The 25,028-nt window shown below is 36.8% G+C and overlaps 2 protein-coding genes across 6 annotated transcripts in view; both read left to right on the top strand.

Annotated features, from left to right (window-relative positions):
* LOC127446003 (potassium voltage-gated channel subfamily KQT member 2-like) overlaps positions 1 to 8,875 on the top strand; it is a 75,980-nt gene extending 67,105 nt beyond the window's left edge. For all 4 annotated transcript variants that reach the window (XM_051706587.1, XM_051706589.1, XM_051706586.1 and 1 more), the window contains one exon: positions 206 to 8,875. In XM_051706587.1, coding sequence (XP_051562547.1) covers positions 206 to 952 — 747 coding nt within the window. In that variant the 3' untranslated portion in view covers positions 953 to 8,875. The remainder of the gene's footprint in view (positions 1 to 205) is intronic.
* A 7,254-nt stretch (positions 8,876 to 16,129) lies between these two features.
* On the top strand, positions 16,130 to 23,862 carry LOC127446029 (neuronal acetylcholine receptor subunit alpha-4). 2 transcript variants are annotated; one of them, XM_051706637.1, is made up of 4 exons: positions 16,130 to 16,300; positions 16,505 to 16,549; positions 16,645 to 16,754; positions 21,581 to 23,862. In XM_051706637.1, exons 2-4 carry the CDS (start codon positions 16,520 to 16,522, stop codon positions 22,941 to 22,943), a joined length of 1,503 nt encoding a protein of 500 aa, XP_051562597.1. In that variant the 5' UTR covers positions 16,130 to 16,300; positions 16,505 to 16,519; the 3' UTR covers positions 22,944 to 23,862. The 2 variants fall into 2 exon arrangements, with proteins under 2 accessions (XP_051562597.1, XP_051562598.1); XM_051706638.1 differs by lacking the exons at positions 16,130 to 16,300; positions 16,505 to 16,549; positions 16,645 to 16,754 and having other exon boundaries at positions 21,549 to 22,880; positions 23,053 to 23,862.
* The last annotated feature ends 1,166 nt before the right edge of the window (positions 23,863 to 25,028 follow it).

The raw sequence follows: 25,028 nt of genomic DNA, 5'->3' as shown, positions 1-25,028 counted from the left end.
AATATCATGCAGTTTTAGATATTTTTCCTGGAAAACAAGACAAAAATATTAATTAAGAAAATGATTTTTTGCTTGTTTAAACGTGTATATCTGCTAAAAGTTTCTTTTGTCAACTGTTAAGAGTACACTAGCATATAGATGATCTCAGAGCTAACAGACATGTTTTTTTCCAAGCAAAAGTTAATATGATATTCCTCTCTTGCAGGTGATGTCAATGGAGAGAAAACTGGATTTCCTTGTGAACATCTACATCCAGCGAATGGGCATACCACAGGCTGAGACGGACGCTTACTTTGCTTCTAAGGAGCCTGACCCAGCTCCTCCATACCACAGTCCAATGGACCAAATGGAGAAGAGTGGCTCCATCACCAAAATCATCCGCTCCAACAGCTCCATTGGCCAGAAGAACTTCGACCCGCCTCCCTTGGCTTGTATCAACCACCACTTCCCACCCTCAACATCCTGTCACAATCACACCCTCCCTGATCCTAGCCAACAGGGCAGCCAGGGCAAGTCACCCATAGGCGACCCATCTCTAGTCCGTATCCCTCCACCTCCAGTCCACGAGCGCTCCTCAGGCGGGCACAACGGAAGCTCTCGTGGTGCTGCACAGCACCATTCTCATGGGGGTGAAAACAGGGTTGAGGATGGGCAACCGTTGGCTCTTTCACAACAGCAGGCCGGAGCCGAGAGCGACACCTCGTTATCCATCCCCTCGGTGGACCACGAAGAACTAGAACGTTCCTTCAGTGGCTTCAGCATCTCGCAGTCCAAGGAGAACCTGGACTTCCTCAACAACACCTACTTTGGTGGCGTGTCGCGTTGTGCTAAACAGAGGCCCTACATTGCTGAGGGCGAGTCAGACACGGACTCCGATCTGTGCGCCCTATCTCCCCATTCCGCAACTGGTGAAGGCGCCTACAGTGACAGAGGCTGGTCTGGACCCAAGTAAGTCTAGAAGGAAGGTCTCAAAGTGGGATTCGATCCAACCGAGAGCAGCTCATAGAGCAAAGAACATGCTGGACTGGGCGTAAAGCTGCATTTGTGGGCACCAGTGTTTTAAAAGCACTGTTAAATCTCACAAGCACAGCTCTGGGAACAGAAGAAAGGTGGTGATGCCAACCACTGAAGTTTGAGAGTGTCTAGTACTAAAGATTGGACAAGTAGAACTCAAGAAGGCTGTAAAATGCAGAAATGCCAGCGATGACTTTGGGAACCAAGTATTTGCTTATCCATTCGCTCATACCATGCCAAACGGCTGAAAAGGATGGATGTAAACGTAAGAATGCTAAAAAGACATTTTGAGATGGGAGCGTGAGGAGGACACGATGTATTGACCATTTCATACGTGATGCATTTTCATCCGTAAGAACACATTCAGTCACACGTCAACAATGTATGGACACTCGCTGCAAAGGGTTACATTGCAAAAAATCATGAGTATTTTTGTCTTATTTTACAGTGAAAATATCTAATTATTCTTAAAACAAGATACATTTACTTGTGAAGCAAAATGACATAAGATATTTAAAAAATGTTAACATTTATTCTTATAACATGAAAAACTATTTGCCAGTGGTGTAAGAAAAAAACTTGATTCAATGGGCAAACAAGTTTATTTTTCTTACACCATTGGCAAATAGTTTTTTCTTGTTTTAAGCATAAACCCCACCAATTTTTGTTAGATTTCTCTGAAAACAAAACTTAATATCTCATGCCATTTTTGCTTCTCAAGTAATTTTTTTCTTGTTTTAAGGTTGATTCGATATTTTTACCACATAAATACAGAAAACGATTTTTTTTGCAGTGAAGTTCGCCCCAAAATTCTGTCATTATTTACTCCTCTTGTTGTTCCACATCTGTATGTTGTCATTTGTTTCTGTAGAACACAAAAGGAGATGTTTTGAAGAATCTTCTTCTTTTCTGTCAAGCTCCTAAAAGGACCAAAAAAAGCACTATAAAAGTACTCCAACTGACTTGTATTCTATATTCCAAGTCTTCTGTGGCTTTGTGTGAGAAACAGATCAAAATTTAAGACTGCATGAAGTCATTTTTCACTTGAAATCTCGCCCTACGTCAATGCTCTTAAATCTCATTCATGCTTGTGTTCAATTAAAAATGGCGCCTTTGGGTTTGACGTCATTGAGGCCAAGCAGTATATGTATTTTAATAGTTTTAAAATGCTTAAAGCTTCCGCTTTGTGGAAAAAACAGTAACTTGTAAATAATGACAGAATTTTCATTCTGAGGTGAAGTTTCCTGTTAAGAAGTATCCAGCCTGATCTCATGAAAATTACGTGACTGCTGCAAATTACATTACATGGTTCATAACACGAATCGCGACAGTTTCGAGTTGAAATGTCCACAGTGTGGCGCTAAAAGCGAGTTAAATTCTTTTAAGGTTAATGCTCTATCAAGTTTTAAAGAGCACCTATTATGGTTTTTAAATGTTTAAAGGTCTCATACAATAGATTTACATGCATCCAAGGTCAAAAAACACTTTAATTAGCTCATAATTTAAATTGCAGCATTACCTTTTTTTCCCAGTGTCAAAAACGACTCGTTCAATGATCTGTTCTAAAGATTCATTCTAAACTCCTCCTTTCAGAGAGCCTACTCTGCTCTGATTGGTCAGATGTCCCAGTCTGTTGTGATTGGTCTACCGCTTAGTGTAGTGTTTGAGGGCGGGTCAAAGCTGTTCGTGAGCAGCCAATGAAGACCAGAGGCGGGTTTTTGTTACCAAATTACGTAGGTTAGTACAGGAAGTAAGTGTGGAATTACTAACGACTCGTTTCAGGTGTTCAGAATCGGTTCTTTCTTTTGGGAGTCAATAACGCCATTTGTCGTGCACTTTGATTTTTGAAACTTTGCAGACTTTTTTACATTCACAAACAGCTATATAACACACTACATGAAAGATAATATTTGAAAAACAATAATAGGTGCTCTTTAAATAAAAAAAACTGACCTCCCTACCATAAACCATAAACCTAACCGATTGTGTCATAAAAAGCAAATGTGAGATGAAAAACACAATTGTGTCATTTTGTGGTGCTTCTATGACACTTTGGGCTCACGTGTGGACTCGTGTGCTCTTCAGGACTCATACCCCGATCCTTTACATCACAAGTGCAACGCTTTATCAGTCGAGCTACTGCACAATTTGATCGCATTCGAACAAGCTTGTAAATGTAGTTGATTATGTAATGCAAACGTTAAAATGAGACATGCACTATAGTAAAAGTGTTTAGATGTCATAACGGTGAAAAATAAGTGTTTATGAACTGCTTATCTGCAGTTTTACTTGTGATTTGTGTGAAAGTGAATAAAAGTCGTTGTTGTAGCGCCTCTAGTGTTCATTTCACTAGGAAACTGAAGTGATACTGTACGTACAACGAGCCATGTAAAAATCATTTAGCACAAATGTAGTTATAGTAACGTGATTTTAAGAGACCAGGTTGGAAGAATGCCTGTAGTACTATTTCATACTATGTCATCCATGTTCGCTTGTGAATGTACTTTACGACAGCTTGTGAATTTTTACAATCATAACTTTTTAAAACCAGGTCACTTAATTATTATCACAATATTCCCTTAATACACAGCAAAAGTGATTTTCAGGACAAGTATTTTTGTCTTGTTTTCCTGTAAAATTATCGAAAGTTTCTTAAAACGTGATTTATTTACTTAAGCGAAATGGGATAAGATATTAAGGGGCATCGGCGTCACCAGGTCATTTTTCAGGGGCTTCAGCCCCGAATGTAATTTTAAATATAGGCTATGCAATAATATTGCTACATTTTGTTTGAAGTTTATGTGATGTGAACCCACAACCCCACCCTACCCCCCGCTCCCGCTAAGCCCCGAACCTCCTCAAGTCCTAGAAATGCCCCTGTTAAGGGGCCGTTTACACAACAACATTTTGAACTAAAAACGGAAAACTTTTAATGCGTTTTGGCTGTTCGTTTACACGACAACGGTGTTTTGGGGTCTGAAAACACAAACTTTTGAAAACGGGTTTCAAAGTGCACGTTTTTGAAAACGATGCCGTTATCGTCTCCGTGTAAACATACAAAAATGTGAATTTGTGAAAACGATGACGTCATGCCCACGCGTATTACGTGTTCAGTCTATAAGCATGCGCGCGAGACATTCAAAACTACAATGGTGGACTACAGGACTGTGTTTGTGCTGCTCAAGATTTTGAGTTTATTGACGCTTCTCCAGCAAAGTAATTGTAGTAATAAAGCAACCTAATTGTCCGTTCAGACAAACTATGCTCGATGCTTTCGCCATCTTCATTGTTTGTATTCACCGCTCTGTGGAAGAATGCTTATGTGCGCAGGTGCGTAGTGTTTCTTTACAAAGTGACATCGCCAACTACTGGCCTGGCATGCATAATACAGCGTTTTTAGTTGTTTTCGTGGATCCGTGTGAACGGGGATCGTTTTGACAACGTTGTCGTCTGTACGCGAAACTTTTCAAAAATGCAAAGGAAAAACGTTATCGTTTTTAGTACATCGTTATCGTGTAAACGTACCCTAAGTCTTGTTTTAAGATAAATCTGACAAAATTATGTGAATTTTAGAAAGAAAAATTTTTTTTAGAAAAAAATCTAAAAACAAACAACAACAACAACAAAAAAACTTGTTTTCCCCTTGAATTAAGTTTATTTTTCTTACCCCATTGGCAAACAGTTTTTTCTTGTATTAAGAATGCATATTTTCTTGTTTGCTCAGTAAATTTGATCAGATTTCTCACAAAGCAAGACTTAAAATCTTATGCCAGTTTGCTTGTCAAGTAAATAAATCACATTTTAAAAATGTTTCGATATTTTTACTGGAAAACAAGACAAAAATACTTGTCTTGAAAATAATTTTTTGCAGTGTACCACATTGAAATGTTAGAAAACTCACTTTAAGTATGAAATATAGAATACCACTTTCTCTGAAGTTTACCATTTTTGGAATAATCCCTGATTTAATCATTTGCATGTTGATCAATTAGAAATGTAAATTTACAGTTAATTTCATACCGCAAATGAACAGCTTCGATAAATGGATAAAAAGCCTAATATTTTCGGCCAATATTTTTTTCTTTTCCTAAAGTTAATAAGCTTTCCAAAGCAATTAAAAAAAATGTATATAAACTATTTCCTTAACAAATGAAGTGAACATTTAATAATTTAATGTCTGCTTCACAATGTATAAACATCTTTTTATCACTTGAGATATCACATCACGTCTTTAAACATTTTGACGGCCATTTGTAGTATGAAGTAAACTAACATAAACTTGTTTGATTGTCCATTTGGTTTCCACTTTTGTTAGTGGAAACAACCATTTTTAATGCACTGATATCACTGAGAACACATCAAAATGTACATGTCATTTTGCCTTATCAGTCTTGTTCTAATGTATTTGATGTTTTGTTGCCTTTTGTATTGGTTAATGTATTAATTGAAACCATAATGAACTACTGGTCAAACACTGGTCACACTTAAACGGTCATCTGTGTCAAATGTACTGTACTAACACACTTTACACAGAAGTGTCAGATCACTGAAATGCACATCTCTAAAGACGATAGTGTAGTTTGCACCATTCTGTCTTCCATACAGCCTGTTTTACTGTAAATATCCACAAGAGGCCACATTCTTTCTGTTACACTCCCTTTAATGCTGTTTATATCTGTTACTTGTTGTGGATACATGAGAAGACAAAGGCGCTAATGAAGTGGCCTGATGTATGTATTTGGATGCAAGATGCTTAAAAAGTGGCAGAACGAATGCAGTACAGAAAACCCCTAGTGATATCTGTAATCATCAGTCATTTGCATTTGATTATTGTCACAGCTGCCTTGTTTGGTCTGAAAATATTTTTTCCCCATTCTGTATTTTGCTAAATTGCCTTTGGTAATGCCAGCACAGTCTTGTGTGTTTTCTGTTATGTATTAATGAAGATTGTGAATGTACTCTTGAATGCAGTCATACTTTTGGTTTGTAAGTTATAGACTTTGAACCATCACATCACACATTTTATAGATCTACACTTTAACATGGGCAAACAAACTCTCAACCAACCTCTGAAGTGACTGAAACCAATGCATACAGGTTTTGGATATCTGCATGAACCCTTAAACAAAATTAACTTAAATCTTTGGTATAGTTGAGTTAGTTAACTCTTCTAAGAGGACGAGCTGGATGCTGCACCACTTAACTAGCTTAACCAGCAAATACTTGCGTGGTCAACCAGCATCAACAGAAAGACCATGATGGTTGACCAGCTTCACTAGATAATTTTTGCTGGTCCACTAGCTAGACCAGATCTAATTAGCATAAACCAGACTGGGCCAGCGAGGAATTTCAAACTTGCAGGAAAGCCCGGTTTCACATCGCACACATTAGCGGCACATATTTATTTTACCACCCATATTATCAGTTTAGATAAGCGTAGCAGCAATTAGAGTTTCGGCATTGTAGCTAGTGTGCTGAACTCAAAAGAGAGTGTCATTTTGACATGATATTTTAATAAACCTGCACTGCAAAAAATTATTTAAGTTTAAAATGATGTTTTTTCATCTTATTTTCATTAAAAATATCTAAAGACCCTTAAAACAAGAACAAATGACTTGAGAAGCAAAAATGGCATGAGATATTAAGTCTTGTTTTCAAAGAAATCTCACCAAATTTGGTGCGGTTTATGCTTAAAACAATAAAAAACTATTTGCCAATGGTGTAAGAAAAATAAGCTTGTTTTACCTTTGAATCAAGTTTTTTTTCTTACCCTATTGGCAAATAGTTTTTCTTGCTATAATCATAAACATTGCTAAATTTTGTTAGATTTCTCTGCGAAAAAAGACGTTATTTTAATTATATTTTTGTTTTGTTTGAAGTGTAATTTGAATTTAGAAATATATTTGGTTGAATTTTTTCATGTTTCATTAGCCTAAATGAATTTATTTTTTCAAAATCGACCTGTAGAAGTGATATGCATGCCGATACAATCACTGTTATTGATTTGTGTGTCAGTAGATCAAAATTATTAATAATAATTACATTCTCCATACATCCAAATCCTGACGAGAATCACATTTTCTATGCATTTCACTAACCTTGAAGGACGCAGTTAATGCACAAAAGAAAGTAAATCCAAATTTCTGTACTTCTGATTCATTGCATATAGTCCATTTACAGTAACAACTTCTTATGAATGTGCTGTTTTTGTTTAAATTGTTGGCGCTTGAGGGGATGGACTATATAAAATGACGCAGACGCTAGAATAACCGGAGAAGAACCTCAGAAGTAAATTGCACGTGATCCAGGCGTTTTCGCCAAACCCGCCTAGACTTACCACGTGCTTGCACGAAAATACCAAAACTTCATGCCCATGCCCATTGACTTTGCACTTATGACTAAAGGCAATGCACTGCGTTTAACACTTGCACTCTTAGAATAGGGTCCCCTGTCTTGTTTTCAGAGAAATCTAACTAAATTTAGTGAGGTTTATGTTTTAAAATAAGAAAAAACTATTTGGCAGTGGGGTAAGTTTAATTCAGATTTCTCTGAAAACAAGACTTTATATCTTATGCCATTTTGCTTCTCAAGTAAATTGATCTAAGTTTAAGAATTTTTAGATATTTTTACTGGAAAACAACAGTGCAGTGTAATGAAGCAACACAAAATAATGGAGTGAATTACTGACCCATTGGTTGAAAAAGACATCTGTCGGGCTTGATGCAACTTAAACGCACATTGAGGGTGTTTACATGCACATAAATATGCTCAAAAATCAGCATATTCAAAAAATCAGACAATGCAAGAAAACAGCGTTTACGTGAGACTTGAAATAACCGGATTATTCTTTGCTTCTGATTTCAAAACGTAAACAGTCACGCACACAATGTTTGCGCGCATTGGATAAACGGGTAAGAACACCGCTAATGGTGTTTCCATTCAAATGGGCAAATATCTATGTGCTGATCGTTTTTTGCCTAAACCATTCATGACCTTACTCTGATAAAGGCAAACTGTTTAAGGAGTTTACATGACCTACACGTTGTCGGCTTATTAGCCACAATCAGTATAACTTTGGGGTTTGGGTTCTGTTCTGTGTAAATTCATTACCATTTGGATGTAAATGTGATCCCACTCCTCATGTAAATTCAATTTCACGGCGTCGAAGTTTGTAATATTTATCGATGACTTATTTCCAATAACCGTTTCATAGTTTATGCCCATTATTACAGGAAATACATAATATAGTAACTCCAAAAATCACTGTAAAACATCAATGCGAGTCTGCTGTTGCATTATATTGCATTGCATTATGCATTTTATTATATTATTTACTCTCTTAATTGTCTAAAGTAAATCAAGATCCTCATGATGGACCAAAACCTTTGTACTTTGAATTTTAACATTTGTTTGTAGCAAACAAGGTTGTCGATGTCTGTATCTCCAAACAACAAGAAAGAGCAATACTACACGGGCCGCGCATGTTACACATCCAGAAAGCCTTAAGTTTCTTTTCTATCTCTTACATGATTTGCATTGACAACAATGATGTTTTACAGCAACTCGGTTCACCGCTAACTCACCATGACTTTAGGAAATGTCATTTTGTCACCAGCATGTTCCAAAGCCGCCATATTCTGTTTACTTGACATGCTCTCAGATCAAATCCATAACTGCTGTCTTTTCACAAATGATAAGCACTGCTGTCTTTTATTTTTCTTCTTAAGAAAAGTAAATGCTTGCCGGCATGTTTTGAACCGCTGAATGCCATATATATAGCTTTTGATGATTATGTAGCATAACCGTTGTGTACTCACTCAATGAGCTCATGAGAAATGTACAATAAAAATAAATTTTCACATGTTGTTGTGTCATCATTTTGCTAACAGAGTTTTCCCTCTGTGTTCATGTCCATTTACATCACTAACGTAGAGCTGGAATAGATTCAGAATAACTGTAATAGTGCTTTTCACAGGGGGCCTGGGTAGCTCAGTGAGTAAAGACGCTGACTACCACCCTTGGAGTCACGAGTTCGGATCCAGGGCGTGCTGAGTGACTCCAGCCAGGTCTCCTAAGCAACCAAATTGGTCCGGTTGCTAGGGACGGTAGAACTACATGGGGTAACCTCCTCGCGGTCGCTATAATGTGGTTCTCGTTCTCGGTGGGGCGCGTGGTGGGTTGTGCGTGGATGCCGTGGAGAATAGCGTGAAGCCTCCACACACATTACGTCTCCGTGGTAATGCGCTCAACAAGCCACGTGATAAGATGCGCGGATTGACGGTCTCAGACGCGGAGGCAACTGAGATTCGTCCTCTGCCACCCGGATTGAGGCGAGTCACTATGCCAACATGAGGACTTAGAGCGCATTGGGAATTGGGCATTCCAAATTGGGGAGAAAAGTGCTTTTCACCATGCAAATATATAGGCACTATTTCGGTTAGATATGATACGATCTGTGGTCAATATAACTAGTGTGTTTAACTAGTCCTCTTTAATAGTACGGCAGTGGGTGTATAGGGGCAGTATAGGGGCAGTGGTAGCTCAGCGGTTAAGGCTCTGGGTTACTGATCAGAAGGTCGGGGGTTCAAGCCCCAGCACCGCCAAGATGCCACTGTTGGGCCCTTGAGCAAGGCCCTTAACCCTATCTGCTCCAGGGGCGCCGTATCATGGCTGACCCTGCACTCTGACCCCAGCCTAGCTGAGATATGTGAAAAAGAAGAATTTCACCGTATATGTGCAAATGTTTAATGTGTGATAAATAAAGAAAATTATTATTATTAATTATTATAGTCCTCTTTAATAGTACCGTAGAACCAAACCATGACCTTTTAAATGGACCAGTGTCAGGATCTCGACTCTGTAGTTGAGTTTTTGTTGTGTTCGGATCCTGTCATCTGTTTCTGTGTTTGTACCCGTCTTGTGTATCTAGTGTCAGGATCCTGACACTTCGGTTGGTCTTGTTTATAGTTTTTGTGGCCAGATCCTGACACTAGTGTTATGTGAGTGCACTTGGCTTTGTGTTTTTTCATTGCCATGTGCACTCGTGTCTGTACTGTCTTAATTGTAACTCCGCCCCCTCTTTTCCCTCATTAGCAGTTCATCTCCCTCACCTGCCCTCCTTGGTTGCCTCTTTATATTCCCCTTGTGTGCTTTGTTTAGTGCTGTTTCATTCCTCTTGTCTAGTCGGTCTGAATCTTGTCTTTTGGTCCTAGTTTGGTTTTCCTTTACTTAGTTTTGCCCTCTCAAGGGTTTAAGATTTCTCTGCCATGTTTGGCTTGACTGGGCCTTTTGTGTTTATATGCCCAGTGTTTTATTTTTTCCACCTTAATTAAGGATGTTTTTTCCTACTGTCTGCATCTGGGTTCATTCTACATTTCCTGACAGACTAGAAAGGGAATCAAATGAAAAAGAGCCCATGTTGATTTGCATCCACACTGTCACTGGCTGTAAAAGTGAACTTAGATTATATTTTGTTGGTTTGACAAAGCCAACATACTCTTATTCTACTGATATGGTTTAGGGTTTTTTCATAATCCCTAAACCAAGACCAAAATTTCTGACTGTAACTCGTCCTATAGCCAAGGGCAGACTGGGAAGAGAAATTGGCCTGGGATTTTACATAGAAACTGGCCCAAAAGTTGTTGTGGGGGGTTGGGGTTGCTGTCCTTTTCTGCATATCGCTGCCCCCTTCGGCATATCGCGGCGCCATTTTGTGGCCCATTCTGCAAAACGCAGCAGCCCATTTCAGCTTATCATGGCCCATTCGGCCCCGTTTAGCGGAATTACGTTTTTCACACAATGGACGATCATAAATCCCCAAAATCCCATAGACTGTCAGAATGTTCCAATTAGCCAAGACAAAGTCTTTTCAGCAAGTCAGTCCACTGTCATCAATGTTTGGAACGCTCTCGGAAGACTATTTCCAGTCATGCCAGTGCAGATCCTATCTACTTGAATGGGAAAAGGTGGAAATCTCCTAAACTGTTGGACAAGGTTAGGATCAAAGAACATATTTCAAATCAGCATTAAAATCTGACAACACTGGAATCATAAACTGTGCTTCTTTATTTCAGATTTCACTAAAAAACGCAATTTTCCCAGCTTGTATCACTAATGTGCATGCATGTTCTCAAGTTGATTGATAGGCGATGTCTTTATCTAAAAAGTGATTGGCTCTTTTACCTTTAAGCGGGACTTCCTTTCTACATCCGCTGACCAATTTCTCCAATTTATTTTAATAGAAGTGGCCCGTCTCTGCTAAATAGTCTCTAGGTGGTTGCACACTGGACGAGAAGTGTTGCGGCTAGGACACGGTGCAGGTATCAAATACAGGGCACGTCGATCAGGTTCAGGTGGCAGACAGTACACACAAAAGTTACCAAGGTTTTTCCCTCCTTCAAGAATGAACAAGGCTAGAGTAAATAATATATGTCCATTGATAATGATTTGGCTCGAATTGAATGGAAAATATGCGAGTTGCGTTCTGTGGCGGGGCAGAAATTTGAGCAGCTTCCAGAGTTGTAGGTGACGGCGAGCTGCTGCGACTGTGTGTGTACATTCATAGAAAATAATTGTTTCGAATTTTAGAACGCGCCATGTAATCCGCCAGATGCGTCTGGTGTGCGACCCCCTTCTGGCCAAGACTATTCAATAAATGGAAGAAATTGGTCAGCGGATGTAGATAGTAAGTCCCGCTTAAAGTTAAAAGAGCCAATAAATTTAATATTTTTATTTAAAAAAAAATATAAGATAGATATATATACAGTATATTACATTTATATATTACATATATAATACATTTGAGCGATCAAATGTATTTTGTGGCTCATTTGGGTGAATTTGTGATATAGTATTAGTATAAAAGATCTTTCATACTTTTGGGTTTTGTTAATTTATTTTTCTTTACTTTTTCCAGAATGTCTGTGCTTAAGTGAAAGCAGTCACTCTGTTGAAGTTAGCGTTCAGATCTGTGCTCTTGACTTTTTTTGTCTCCTCAAGACCTTAAACACACGTTTTACCCTACAAGAGCTCCACCAATACAAACCTATATTAAAACCCAGCCAATTTATGTTACGCCTCCTATTGTTTCAAGTGACGTCAATGTATGACGGCACCGCCAAAAAGATCTGATATACCTTCTTCTTGTGCTGTGGGACGTAGCGAAAGTCTATGAAAATCTGTTTCTGTTTATAAAGTCTGAGGAAGTGATACTTCTGTTTACTTACCAGAGACAAAATGCTATTTTTCTTTCAATACAGTTCCATCTTTCAAGTGATTTGGCTTTATTTTGCCAAAGTAAAGCAGCGATGAAAGGGAAGAGCTGGGATAAAACACTGTTTGTTGGTGTTTGGTCATTTATTCAGAAAATATTTAGCCTAAACTCTTTGAAATTTTACTATGCACATCTTTGACATGTCAGCTGTCATAACAGCTGTCAATGAAATTTATAACAGAATCAAGTCAGATACAATTAAACTGGAAATACACTTAGAATTATGAGCCAAGGAACAAATGTTGCCACAATGATGGTAAAATCTTAAATTACCTACTGTACATACTGGAAAGCAACTAACGGTCCCCACGTTTTGTTTGAGGGTTAAGGCTGCAGACTCATCTCACTGTGAATTCGGCGACAGTAGGTCGAAAGTTTCTGAGCTGAAATCGGTCTTTGCTTACCGCCCCCAGTGGCCGAAGGTGGAAGTGTTGTTGAATGTATATGTGCTCTTGTGAACTCCAGTTTCCGGGTGAAACGTCCACAGAGTGGCGCCAGAAGCGAGTTGTTTAATTGTAAATGATGTAATGCAATACCTACTTTATTAACTCTAACCCTAAACCAACCCTAAGCCTAACCATCAGTGAAGTAAAAATATAATCTTAAAAGGAAATTGCAACCTCCGAATCATGCTCAGAATTGATTATGTGAATGCAATTTCTTCATGGGATCAGAACCGGTGTCTCTGAGGCTGCTCGTGCAACATGCCAGCAATCACGCCACAGGAAAAGGTAAACACACTGAATTGATTCAAATGTCTGATGGGAGATGGCAGAATGGGGTCGATGGGTACACTCTGTTGCAACATGTTGGGATAGAATATATCTAGCTCTGTAAAAAAAAAAGTCTTGACTGGGTGAGTCCATTAGTAGCCTCTGACATAATACATGTATCAAAGCAGAAGGATTATGTGCAAGCCAATAAATCCTAACTAGCAGCAGAAATTACCTTTAGCATGACCTGCATGTCAAGAACTAATCTGTGAGGTGCATCATATAAATACTCTGTCATTTAAACCATGATGATGAATGCTATCAAACTCTGTGTGACATTAGTGAAGATGTTGAATGCAGACGAGCTAATGTGTTCTGTGTGAATAGAGTCACATACACAGAAATGTGAGCCTGAAGGGTCGAGGGTCCCAAATGAATTCAATGAAAGCTGAGTGTTCTTATTCTGTCTGAGAGAAAGACGGTGCTGTTCCTGCAGGGAACTCGAGAGGAGGGAGGTTTTCTGCCAGTCAAGTCCATTTCTGTGGAACCAAAGAGAAAATTTTGCCATAAAGGTAGATGTGTATTATATAATATTAATGCTTCAAACGGTGGTAAACTCTGGCAAGAGGCAGCACTCTTGGATCTTAACTCTACTAAAAGTGTGGAAACACTTTCATTCTCCATGACATAGATATTTTTAACGTTCTGAGAGTCGAGGGAGAAACTGCACTACAAAGAAAGTGCTTTTGGAAGTTTTCAGGACAAAGAAAGTGAAAGAAGTGAGAAGACATCAAGGACACTGCGTGTAAGTCCTGTTAGATGCTGTCCAGCTTTACAAACAGCAGGAACAGAGTGCTCAATCATGTCGACTCTCAGCAGCTTGTATGCTTTGTCCTTTCTGCTGTTTCATCCTTCTCAAGGTAACGTACAGTGTCTTTAGAGGATACACAGTACAGTGTCTTTAGAGGATACACATCACATGCAAGCATCAATGTATATAGGCTATGAATATATTATAGCATATATATATGGATTTTCATTAAAAAATTAGAAGAAATGCAAAATAATTAAGAAATGCCCAAGTCATATTTTTCATACAAAATCAAGAGAAAAATAGAGAAATTATACTTTGCTTAAAGAAAATGAAGCCTATGGGACCAGTGGGATGCTTTGCCAAGATTACAATATTTAAAAACTTTTTTTATATATTAAAATTCTCATTACAGTAATGTTGAAGAAAAAAAAATATCACATTTTTATTACTGTTACACAGTAGTATATGGACATTTATTTATTTATGTTCAGAATTCAGTATAACAAATAATACCATAATGTACTGATAATTGTTCTTTACGATTATCGGTACAAAAATATTAATTTATTAATGTAATTAATAGTGGTAATGATGTCATTATAGATAAGTCATTTTCATTAAGCAAATCGAAAGGGAACATGTGTATCACAACATTGGTAACAAAAGCTGTATAACATGCTTATTAACCTCCTGAGACCCGAGCGTGACTGCTGTGTGCATTTTCCATTCTTCTTTTTGATTCGTAACTAGTAGCACCTAATAAACATGCAAAAAAAAAAAATGTATGTCCTCATATGTGGACAGCAGGACTAAGTTTTAATTACATTTTAATTTTGAGGTTTTTTTTTTTATCAAATTGTTTATTATGTGTCCAGGAGTGTTGATTATTCATGTTTTTCAGACATTATAAACATTACATCAGAAATGATCATAATTAATTCAGATTCAAAGTAATGACCAGCATCATCCAATCACTGTCAACCATGTTAAAATAAAATGATACATTATAAATTCTGAATCTATGTACTGATTATCATTGTCACATGTCTGTCAAACATGTTGAGTGATCCAAACATCATCTGCAGCCTGAAACTGAACTTTTGATCAGATTTTAGGAGTGAATGCACTTAACTGCATAGAGAGCTATAGGATGCTCCCTTGCTCCCTATTTAGTGAATGACTTAACCTCCAGTGTGCTGTCTGTCTGCACTGGTCTCAGAACAGTTTGAAATGCACCTTATTTTCATCCTAACTCCATATAAAGCCTCTGAAAGCAACGTTTTCCAGCTTTTTGATGAATCCATTTACTCTCAATGTGATAATACACAGTGAATATTGGATATTTTAATGAAAATTAGCCTATTGTCCACATATGTGGTCATTGTGTTTAACAGCGTGCCATTTTGCGATAAATCGATGAAATTTTTAAAATGGCATATCAGATTAAACTAGAGACTCTAATCTTTTGACTCAAACAGGTTTTAATGTAAAAACTTAATTAGGTTTCTTACCAGATGTAGTTTTGTTGCCGTTTCTCCCTAAAGACAAACTCAGCTGAGATCGACGCCATGTTGTTTCGACTGGTGACTCAGTGTATCGAAAGTTGAACCTTTACTGACAGCAACTGAGATCAGTTGGTTTAAATGAAATTAAAATATGCATAGCCTATAGTGAAGCCAACATGTAATGTCCACGCATGTGGACACGGGGTCTCAGGAGGTTAAACCTATTTTTCTGAGATAAGTGAACGACGTTTCAAAATCCACTTTTCCAAACAGATGCAATTCATGTTGCGAATGACTGTGCCCACGGTTGTCTCTCAAAATGGCAATTACCATTAGTTACTGTGCACTTACAAAATAATAAATAATATATAATGGAGGCTAGTTATATTGGCCACCCAGTTGACTCCAGCATGAAGACTGCACTGAAAGTCATCGAGACAAAGAAAGGAATAGTAGCTTCGTGAATTTAAAAATAATAATGATAATAATAATAACAGCAAACAAAACATTATCAGACAAATAGTCTTGTTATATTTTAATGTGAAAGGCTAAAGGAGTGCATTAGAAGATAAAATAATAGAGAAAGTAGAGAACTCCACAACAGGGACTCGGAATACCAACCTATAGACATCCACATCCCCAAAATACAAAAAATGATTGTAAATTATGTTTATTTTATTTATTTATTTATTTTATATTCTGATATGCTTTTGGCAGTGACATGTTCCTTTATGTTGCTTAGATGGTGCTCATTCATAGCTCACCAGACTTACTCTCAGATTTGTTTTATTGAAGTATCAACTTTGTTTCTACTAAAAGCTTCTTCTCTTTCTCTCTAGTGAGTTCCAGTAAAGTTCCGGCAGAGGACAGACTGCTGCGGTCTCTCTTCACAGGATACAGTAAACTGGCCCGTCCAGTTGAGAATATCAGTGATGTGGTGCTCGTCCGGTTCGGACTGTCCATCGCTCAGCTCATTGATGTGGTACAATCTGCGAACTCATTTATATAGGCATATCATCAACATAATATCCTAACATTTAATAATGACCTAACCTGATCATTACACTGTGATTATGTGAAAACATCTGTGGTTGAACTTGTCGCATTAAATGCCATACTTTTGCATTGTTTTGTGGACTAAACACTGCCTTAAATGATAGCACAGTTATTTTATGCCTCCTAACAGGATGAAAAAAATCAAATGATGACCACAAATGTGTGGGTGAAACAAGTGAGCAATTTTTCTCTCTTAAACATCGTTCTGTTCTCTGACTCATCCTAAAAGCTCCTTAAATCACCATGTTTCTCTCATGCTGATTTTATCAGGAATGGCACGATTATAGACTCCGCTGGAACCCCAAAGATTATGAGAATGTCACGGCCATGAGGATACCGGCACAGTTTATATGGAAACCAGATATAGTGCTGTATAACAAGTACATTATCAAACACAACACACCTGATTCATAAGGGTGCAGTGACTAAAAGCTCCACAAGGGAGCGTCATACTATTGGTTATATGGTCTATTGAAAACATTAAAATGAAGTGGGGCAAATGGCATCATTTTTTGTATTATTTAGGTTTAGGGGAACCTAATATGTTTTGGTGAACTATTGTGGATTATGCCAAGGCTGAGATATATTTCAAGTGTAAAACAGCACATTTTTAGCCGTATCATTCAAGCATTTAAAAAAATATATACAGGTGCATCTCAATAAATTAGAATGTCGTGGAAAAGTTCATTTATTTCAGTAATTCAACTCAAATTGTGAAACTCGTGTATTAAATAAATTCAGTGCACACAGACTGAAGTAGTTTAAGTCTTTGGTTCTTTTAATTGTGATGATTTTGGCTCACATTTAACAAAAACCCACCAATTCACTATCTCAAAAAATTAGAATATGGTGACATGCCGATCAGCTAATCAACTCAAAACACCTGCAAAGGTTTCCTGAGCCTTCAAAATGGTCTCTCAGTTTGGTTCACTAGGCTACACAATCATGGGGAAGACTGCTGATCTGACAGTTGTCCAGAAGACAATCATTGACACCCTTCACAAGGAGGGTAAGCCACAAACATTCATTGCCAAAGAAGCTGGCTGTTCACAGAGTGCTGTATCCAAGCATGTTAACAGAAAGTTGAGTGGAAGGGAAAAGTGCGGAAGAAAAAGATGCACAACCAACCGAGAGAACCGCAGCCTTATGAGGATTGTCAAGCAAAATCGATTCAAGAATTTGGGTGAACTTCACAAGGAATGGACTGAGGCTGGGGTCAAGGCATCAAGAGCCACCACACACAGACAGGTCAAGGAATTTGGCTACAGTTGTCGTATTCCTCTTGTTAAGCCACTCCTGAACCACAGACAACGTCAGAGGCGTCTTACCTGGGCTAAGGAGAAGAAGAACTGGACTGTTGCCCAGTGGTCCAAAGTCCTCTTTTCAGATGAGAGCAAGTTTTGTATTTCATTTGGAAACCAAGGTCCTAGAGTCTGGAGGAAGGGTGGAGAAGCTCATAGCCCAAGTTGCTTGAAGTCCAGTGTTAAGTTTCCACAGTCTGTGATGATTTGGGGTGCAATGTCATCTGCTGGTGTTGATCCATTGTGTTTTTTGAAAACCTGAACCCCATAGAGAATCTATGGGGTATTGTCAAGAGGAAAATGAGAAACAAGAGACCAAAAAAATGCAGATGAGCTGAAGGCCACTGTCAAAGAAACCTGGGCTTCCATACCACCTCAGCAGTGCCACAAACTGATCACCTCCATGCCACGCCGAATTGAGGCAGTAATTAAAGCAAAAGGAGCCCCTACCAAGTATTGAGTACATATACAGTAAATGAACATACTTTCCAGAAGGCCAACAATTCACTAAAAATGTTTGTTTTTTTATTGGTCTTAGGATGTATTCTAATTTTTTAAGATAGTGAATTGGTGGGTTTTTGTTAAATGTGAGCCAAAATCATCACAATTAAAAGAACCAAAGACTTAAACTACTTCAGTCTGTGTGCATTGAATTTATTTAATACACGAGTTTCACAATTTGAGTTGAATTACTGAAATAAATGAACTTTTCCACGACATTCTAATTTATTGAGATGCACCTGTATATTTCTAAAAATGTACCGCTATGAACTATGAATTATTTATTTATTTTTATTTTTTTTTTTTTTATGGATGGATTGTTGTGGAAGGTGATAAAATGCTGCAGAAGCTAGTCTGAAACTGTAGTTTATCAACCTACTGTCAGATTTTGTCTTTTTTTTTTCGTAGTTATTATTTATTTATTTTTGCACCTTGCGGTTCAGGGCTGCTGTATTTTTTCTGCACTTCTTCAAATCTGAGCCTATGCCCCACAATAAATAAATAAATAAATAAATAAATAATTCTTTACTTTTTTTTTCTCTGAAAAACTTTTTTTTTTCTCTGAATTTTTTTTTTGTTTTTTTCTGAATTTTTATCTTTTAACCTCGAGAGGCAACACATGAGAAAACAAGATCAATATCAACAGCCGCATACAGTAAATACTGCCAGTGGTGAAGGTCATCAACAACTATTAATTTGATTGTGGGATTTCATGCATAAGAAGACTGTCTAACATTTATATAAGTTTTTTTTTCTTTACTAAGATTTGCAAAACATTCTTGTTATTGTATTAAAAAGTAACTATAAATTCATAAAGATAGTAAACAACAGATGAAGTACCACAGACATTCATCTTGTAAACAAAATATTTTATGCTTACTGATAGTGGAACCTGGTGGCCGAGGTTGGTACCGCATGCTAATCGTTAGCTAGCAAGAGAAAAAAATAAACACTCTGTTGTTTCTAGAGAGAGAGAGAGAGAAAATAAACAGAATGAAAAATCTTCAGAGAATTTTTTTCATAGAAAAAATATTTTTAAAAGAAATAAATCAAAGAAAAAAAATCAGAGAAAAGAAAATCAGAGAAAAAAAATGTGTTATTTCTAGAGAAAAAAAAACAGAATAAAAAAACTTCAGAGAATTTTTTTCATAGAAAAATAATTATTCAGAGAAAAAAAAAATTTCAAAGAAAAATAATTCAGAGAAAAAAAATTTGCTAGAGAAAAAAAATTGCAGGAAGAAGAAAAACATTTAGGACACAAGCTCAGGAAGGCACTAAGACACCTAAAAAAATACGCTTCACCTAGTGATTTTTTTTTCACGTTGCATTTCAGGGCTTCCAAATAAATAGCTACAATACAAGGTACTAAAAAAAGTAGGCCTCGCTAACTATATTGAAGCTATATAGAGGGCATTTTCAGTTCAAATATAAAACGATCGATTTTATTTAACATTTTTCAGAGCAGAGCAGTTTTCATCATTGCATTATAAAAATAAAGATCTCAATCATCTTAATTTGACTGGATACATTTACACTAATAAATACAGCTAATTTATATAACTGAGACCAGAACAATTTAAATAGATTAAAAAGATTATGTAATATTATAAGAGATTTCCAGTTCATTAAAAATCAACCATCTGAACAAACTGTTTTACTCAAATGAAACACTTTTCAAACACTTTTTTTCGAGTTTCACACGAAAGAAAACAGTTTGTTAGTATCTGTAGTAGTTAATAGCATCGCTACTTTTAGTTACTTACACACCAACACTGTAATGCAGAATGCAGTTTTATTGGGATCTTGATACTCTGTAGTTTCATTGCATGTACACTGAAATAAATCATTCGGTAAAAGATATAAATATCCTTAAAACAAGACAAAAATACTTGATAATGCAAAATGCAAAATTTTGAGAGAAGTTAACAAAATTAGGTAGAGTTAATGCATAAAACAAGAAATAACTATTTGCCAGTGAGGTAAAAAAAATAAACTTGTTTTCCATTTGAATCAATTTTTTTATTTTTTTTATTTATAAATATTTTGTCTTGTTATAAGCATAAGCAACATTTCTTAATTTTGTTAGAGACAAATTAAAAGCAACTATAAGCCATTTTGCTTCTCAAGTAACTGTACACTGGCAGCCAAAAGTTTGGAATAAAGTACAGATTTTGCTGTTTCGGAAGGAAATTGGTACTTTAATTCACCGAAGTGGCATTCAACTGATCACAAAGTATAGTCAGGACATTACTGATGTAAAAAACAGCACCATCACTATTTGAAAAAAGTCGTTTTTGATCAAATCGAGACAGCAGCCATCACTCCAACACCTTATCCTTGAGTAATCATGCTAAATTGATCATTTGGTACTAGACAATCACTTGCCATTTGAAAGCTATTTGGTTCGTTAAATGAAGCTTAACATTGTCTTTGTGTTTGTTTTTGAGTTGCCACACTATGCAATAGACTGGCATGTCTTAAGGTCAATATTAGGTCAAAAATGGCAAAAAAGAAACAGCTTTCTCTAGAAACTCGTCAGTCAATCATTGTTTTGAGGAATGAAGGCTATACAACTCTTGAAATTGTCAAAAAACTGAAGATTTCATACAAAGGTGTACACTACAGTCTTCAAAGACAAAGGACGACTGACTCTAACGAGGACAGAAAGAGATGTGGAAGACCAGATGTACAACTAAACAAGAGGATAAGTACATCAGAGTCTCTAGTTTGAGAAATAGACACCTCACATGTCCTCAGCTGACAGCTTCATTGAATTCTACCTGCTCAACACCAGTTTCATGTACAACAGTAAAGAGAAGACTCAGGGGTGCAGGCCTTATGGGAAGAATTACAAAGAAAAAGCCACTTTTGAAACAGAAATAAGAAAAGGTTAGAGTGGGCAAAGAAACACAGACATTGGACAACAGATAATTGGAAAAGAGTGTTATGGATCTTAACCCCATTGAGCTTTTGTGGGATCAGCTAGACTGTAAGGTGCGTGAGAAGTGCCCGACAAGACAGACACATCTATGGCAAGTGCTACAGGAAGTGTGGGGTGAAATGTCACCTGAGTATCTGGACAAACTGACAGCTAGAATGTCAAGGATCTGCAAAGCTGTCATTGCTGCACATGGAGGATTTTCTGATGAGAACTCTTTGAAGTAGTTTAAAAATTTGTTTTCAAATTAATGTCCTGACTATACATTGTGATCAGTTGAATGCCACTTTGGTGAATAAAAGTACCAATTTCTTTCCATAAGAGCAAAATCTGTACATTATTCCAAACTTTTGACCACCAGTGTATTTTGTTTTAAGAATGTTTAGATATTTTTTACTGGAAAACAAGACAAAAATACTCAGTAAGAAAATACATCAGAATTTACATTAATACTGTTTTTCCTTAGTGCGGATGGAGATTTCACCGTGACACACCTGACCAAGGCTCACCTGTTCTTTAACGGACAAGTTACCTGGATCCCTCCGACCATCTACAAGAGCTCTTGCTGCATTGACGTCACCTTCTTCCCTTTTGACCAGCAGAACTGCACCATGAAGTTCGGCTCCTGGACCTACGACCGCGGCAAGATCGACCTGATCTGTATGGATGACAACGTGGACCAGTTGGACTACTGGGAGAGCGGAGAATGGGTGATCACCAGTGCCGTGGGCACCTACAACCTCAAGAAGTATGAGTGTTGCTCGGAGGTGTACCCCGATATTACCTACTCCTTCATCATCAAAAGACTGCCACTGTTCTACACGATTAACCTCATCGTGCCATGTTTGCTCATTTCCTGTTTGACTGTGCTGGTCTTCTACCTTCCGTCTGACTGCGGCGAGAAAGTGACCATGAGTATCTCCGTTCTCCTTTCTCTAACCGTCTTCCTGTTGCTTATCACGGAAATCATTCCGTCTACATCACTGGTGATTCCGTTGATTGGCGAATACCTGCTCTTTACGATGATTTTCGTCACACTTTCGATTACACTCACTGTTTTCGTGCTCAATGTGCACCATAGGTCACCTCAGACACATTCCATGCCTGGTTGGATCCGTAAGTTCTTCCTGGACGTAATTCCGAGATTCCTTTTCATCAAGCGCCCCCCTGTATTGCAGAAGTGTAGGAAGATCGTTGACTCTCAGCAGAAGAAGCGAACGAGCAGCACTCCTTCAGTTTGGGATGACAACTTGGTTCATTCTCCATGTTCACATATTCTTGTCAAGCATCCAGTAAAGTTTCCACCTCTCCAGACTTCCCATAGCTGTTGCTCTGTTGGGTCTTTAGGTCCTCCAGGTCCACTCTTCTCAAATTCTCCAAAAGCTTCTGAAGAGAAGCTACAGGGCAAGGAAAAGACCCGCTCACTAAGTGTGCAATATGGACTTGGGGAGCGAGAGTGTAAGCCTTCTAATGCTAGCAAACGCTATCGTTCGCGTAGCATCCAGTACTGTTGTCTTCAAGAGGGGCTTCAACAAAATCAACGGAGGCCTTCTGTATTTCAGTTCCCCTCTGTGGCTGAGGAACAATTTAATGTGGCAGGCTGTAAATGTAATGTGATGCCAGAGAGTATGTTAGCTACAAAATCCGCCAAAATGACAGACACAGAGGAAAATCTACAAATCACGACAACTAATGCTATGCTGCAAGCCATTGAGGGAGTGCAATACATCGCTGACTACCTCCGTGCAGAGCATGCAGATTTATCTGTAGGTTGTCTGGTGTTGTTTAATCCTGTTCAGTCACCAAATGCAAGTAAAAATTGGCTTTAAGTAAATAAACTTCAAATAAAGGCCAGTATGCTTGGAACTTTAATAGTAAATGTCATTTGCCATTGCTTAATTATTGTATGACCAAAGTCATTGTGTTTTTCTATTTCAGGTGAGGGAAGAGTGGAAGTATGTGGCCATGGTCATTGATCGGATCTTCTTGTGGATGTTTATATTGGTGTGTATTCTGGGTATTGTAGGACTGTTCTTCCCTCCATGGTGGGCTGAAATGATTTAATATTCATTATGATGAAAAAGCAATTAAAACCACAGTATTCAAAGACCTGGGTCTAGCCCACATCACAACTACATATGATTACTATACTCGCATGTAGAATAGGACGTCTGTCGAAAATGTGTTTGTTAAAATATCCTCATTTAGTCTTCCTTCAGTTAAAGTGTTTTTACCTGTTGTTGTTAAAGTTCCATTAGACTTGTAAATAGAAACTAATTTTGTCTGATATAAATGTATTATTAATGATCATATCCCGTGTTTTGCCTTTACATTTACATTTACCTTTAATGGTCATTTTTATCATTAAAGTGGACTTTTTGAAAAACATTTTTTTTGAAAAAATACAAATAAAGAAAAACACCCCTTACAAAAGTATGATGAGGGTCTCATTCATGATAGGATGGTCTCAGATGCTAATACCATAAATGTGTACAATGATTACCATATTACCATGGTATTTATGGTACATGGTATTCCAAGTACCATGTAAGGATACCATGTTACTGCCATGATATGTAACAAAAAAAAAAGCAAAAAAAAAAAAAGACATGTCATCATGGTATAATGTCCCAAAAAATGTTATTACAATAAAAAAATAAAAAAATAAAAAAAACATTATCATCATGGTACCAACAATAAATAAATAAATAAACAAATAAAAATAAATAAAAATAAAACATGTTATTACCAATGGTACCATGTTACAAAACAATCATAAAACATTTTTAAAAAGCATGTTAATACCATGGTAATGTCAAAAAAAAAAAAAAAAAAAAACATGTCATTACCATGTGTCAAAAACATGTTATTGCTATGCACACAAAAAAGGTTATCATGTCCAAAAAAAAAGTTCTCATCATTTCCAAAAAAGCAAACAAAAAAATAAACAAACAAACAAAAAATAAGTTATTAAAATGTAAAAAAAAAAATAAATAAATAAATAAAGAACATGTTATCACCATGGTACCAACAAAAAAACGAACAAACAAAAACATAAATAAATCAATCAATAAATAAAACATGTTATCACCAGGACAAAAAAGGGGAAAAAAAAAAGTTATTTCATTGTCCAAAATTTTTTATCACCATGGTACCAAAAAAATAAATAAATAAATAAATAAATAAATAAAAAAGAAAGAAAGAAAAATAAATAAATAAAACATGTTATTACCAATGGTACCATGTCAAAAAACAAAACAATAAGAAAAATTCAAAAAGCATGTTATTACCATGGTACCATGTCCAAAAAAGAAAAAGAAAAAGAAAAAAACATGTTATTACTAAGCCCAAAAAAACCAAACAAAAAAATGTAAACAAACAAACATGTTATTACTGTCCAAACATTGTTAGCATGGTACCATGTCTAAAAGAAAAAGAAAAGAAAAGAAAAGAAAAGAAAGAAAACTGGTAAAATCAATGTATTTTACGATACCATTATTACCAGGTTGGGTAGAAAAAATTTCCCTATGCAGTACATTTATTAATGATTATGTCATAAATGTTATATTTACTTCTAACTTTTCTTTTAACGGTTATTTTACACCATTAAAATATGCTCTTTTTTTTTTTTTTTTAACTCTAACTATATAAGGTTCATACAAACGCATACAACTTAAAATTGAAGAAAATAAATGTATATAAACAAACACATTATTTATGCCAGTGGTAACATAAAAACAAAAAAATACAATAAATTATAGAAATGCTTCATTAGTCTTTCTTGCTTTTGTTGTTGTTCTTCAGCGGATGAATGACGTCACACTAGCGCGACGACTCTCAAAATAAACTACAACTCCCAAAATGCACCACAAACATACCAGCAACTTCCGAGGAAGTGTTTATCATCTGATGTT

The sequence above is a fragment of the Myxocyprinus asiaticus genome, chromosome 9 (genome assembly GCF_019703515.2).
Source record: "Myxocyprinus asiaticus isolate MX2 ecotype Aquarium Trade chromosome 9, UBuf_Myxa_2, whole genome shotgun sequence".
Taxonomy (NCBI): Eukaryota; Metazoa; Chordata; class Actinopteri; order Cypriniformes; family Catostomidae; genus Myxocyprinus; species Myxocyprinus asiaticus.
This window is presented reverse-complemented; position numbering and strand designations above follow the sequence as displayed.

What these genes read in the sequence shown, in the direction of transcription:
- LOC127446029 (XM_051706637.1), top strand. Translation starts at nt 16,520, where the DNA reads ATGATGACCACAAATGTGTGGGTGAAACAA. An exon ending in CAAATGTGTGGGTGAAACAA is followed by an intron (nt 16,550 to 16,644) that starts GTGAGCAATTTT and finishes TGATTTTATCAG; the next exon opens with GAATGGCACGATTATAGACT. An exon ending in GATATAGTGCTGTATAACAA is followed by an intron (nt 16,755 to 21,580) that starts GTACATTATCAA and finishes GTTTTTCCTTAG; the next exon opens with TGCGGATGGAGATTTCACCG.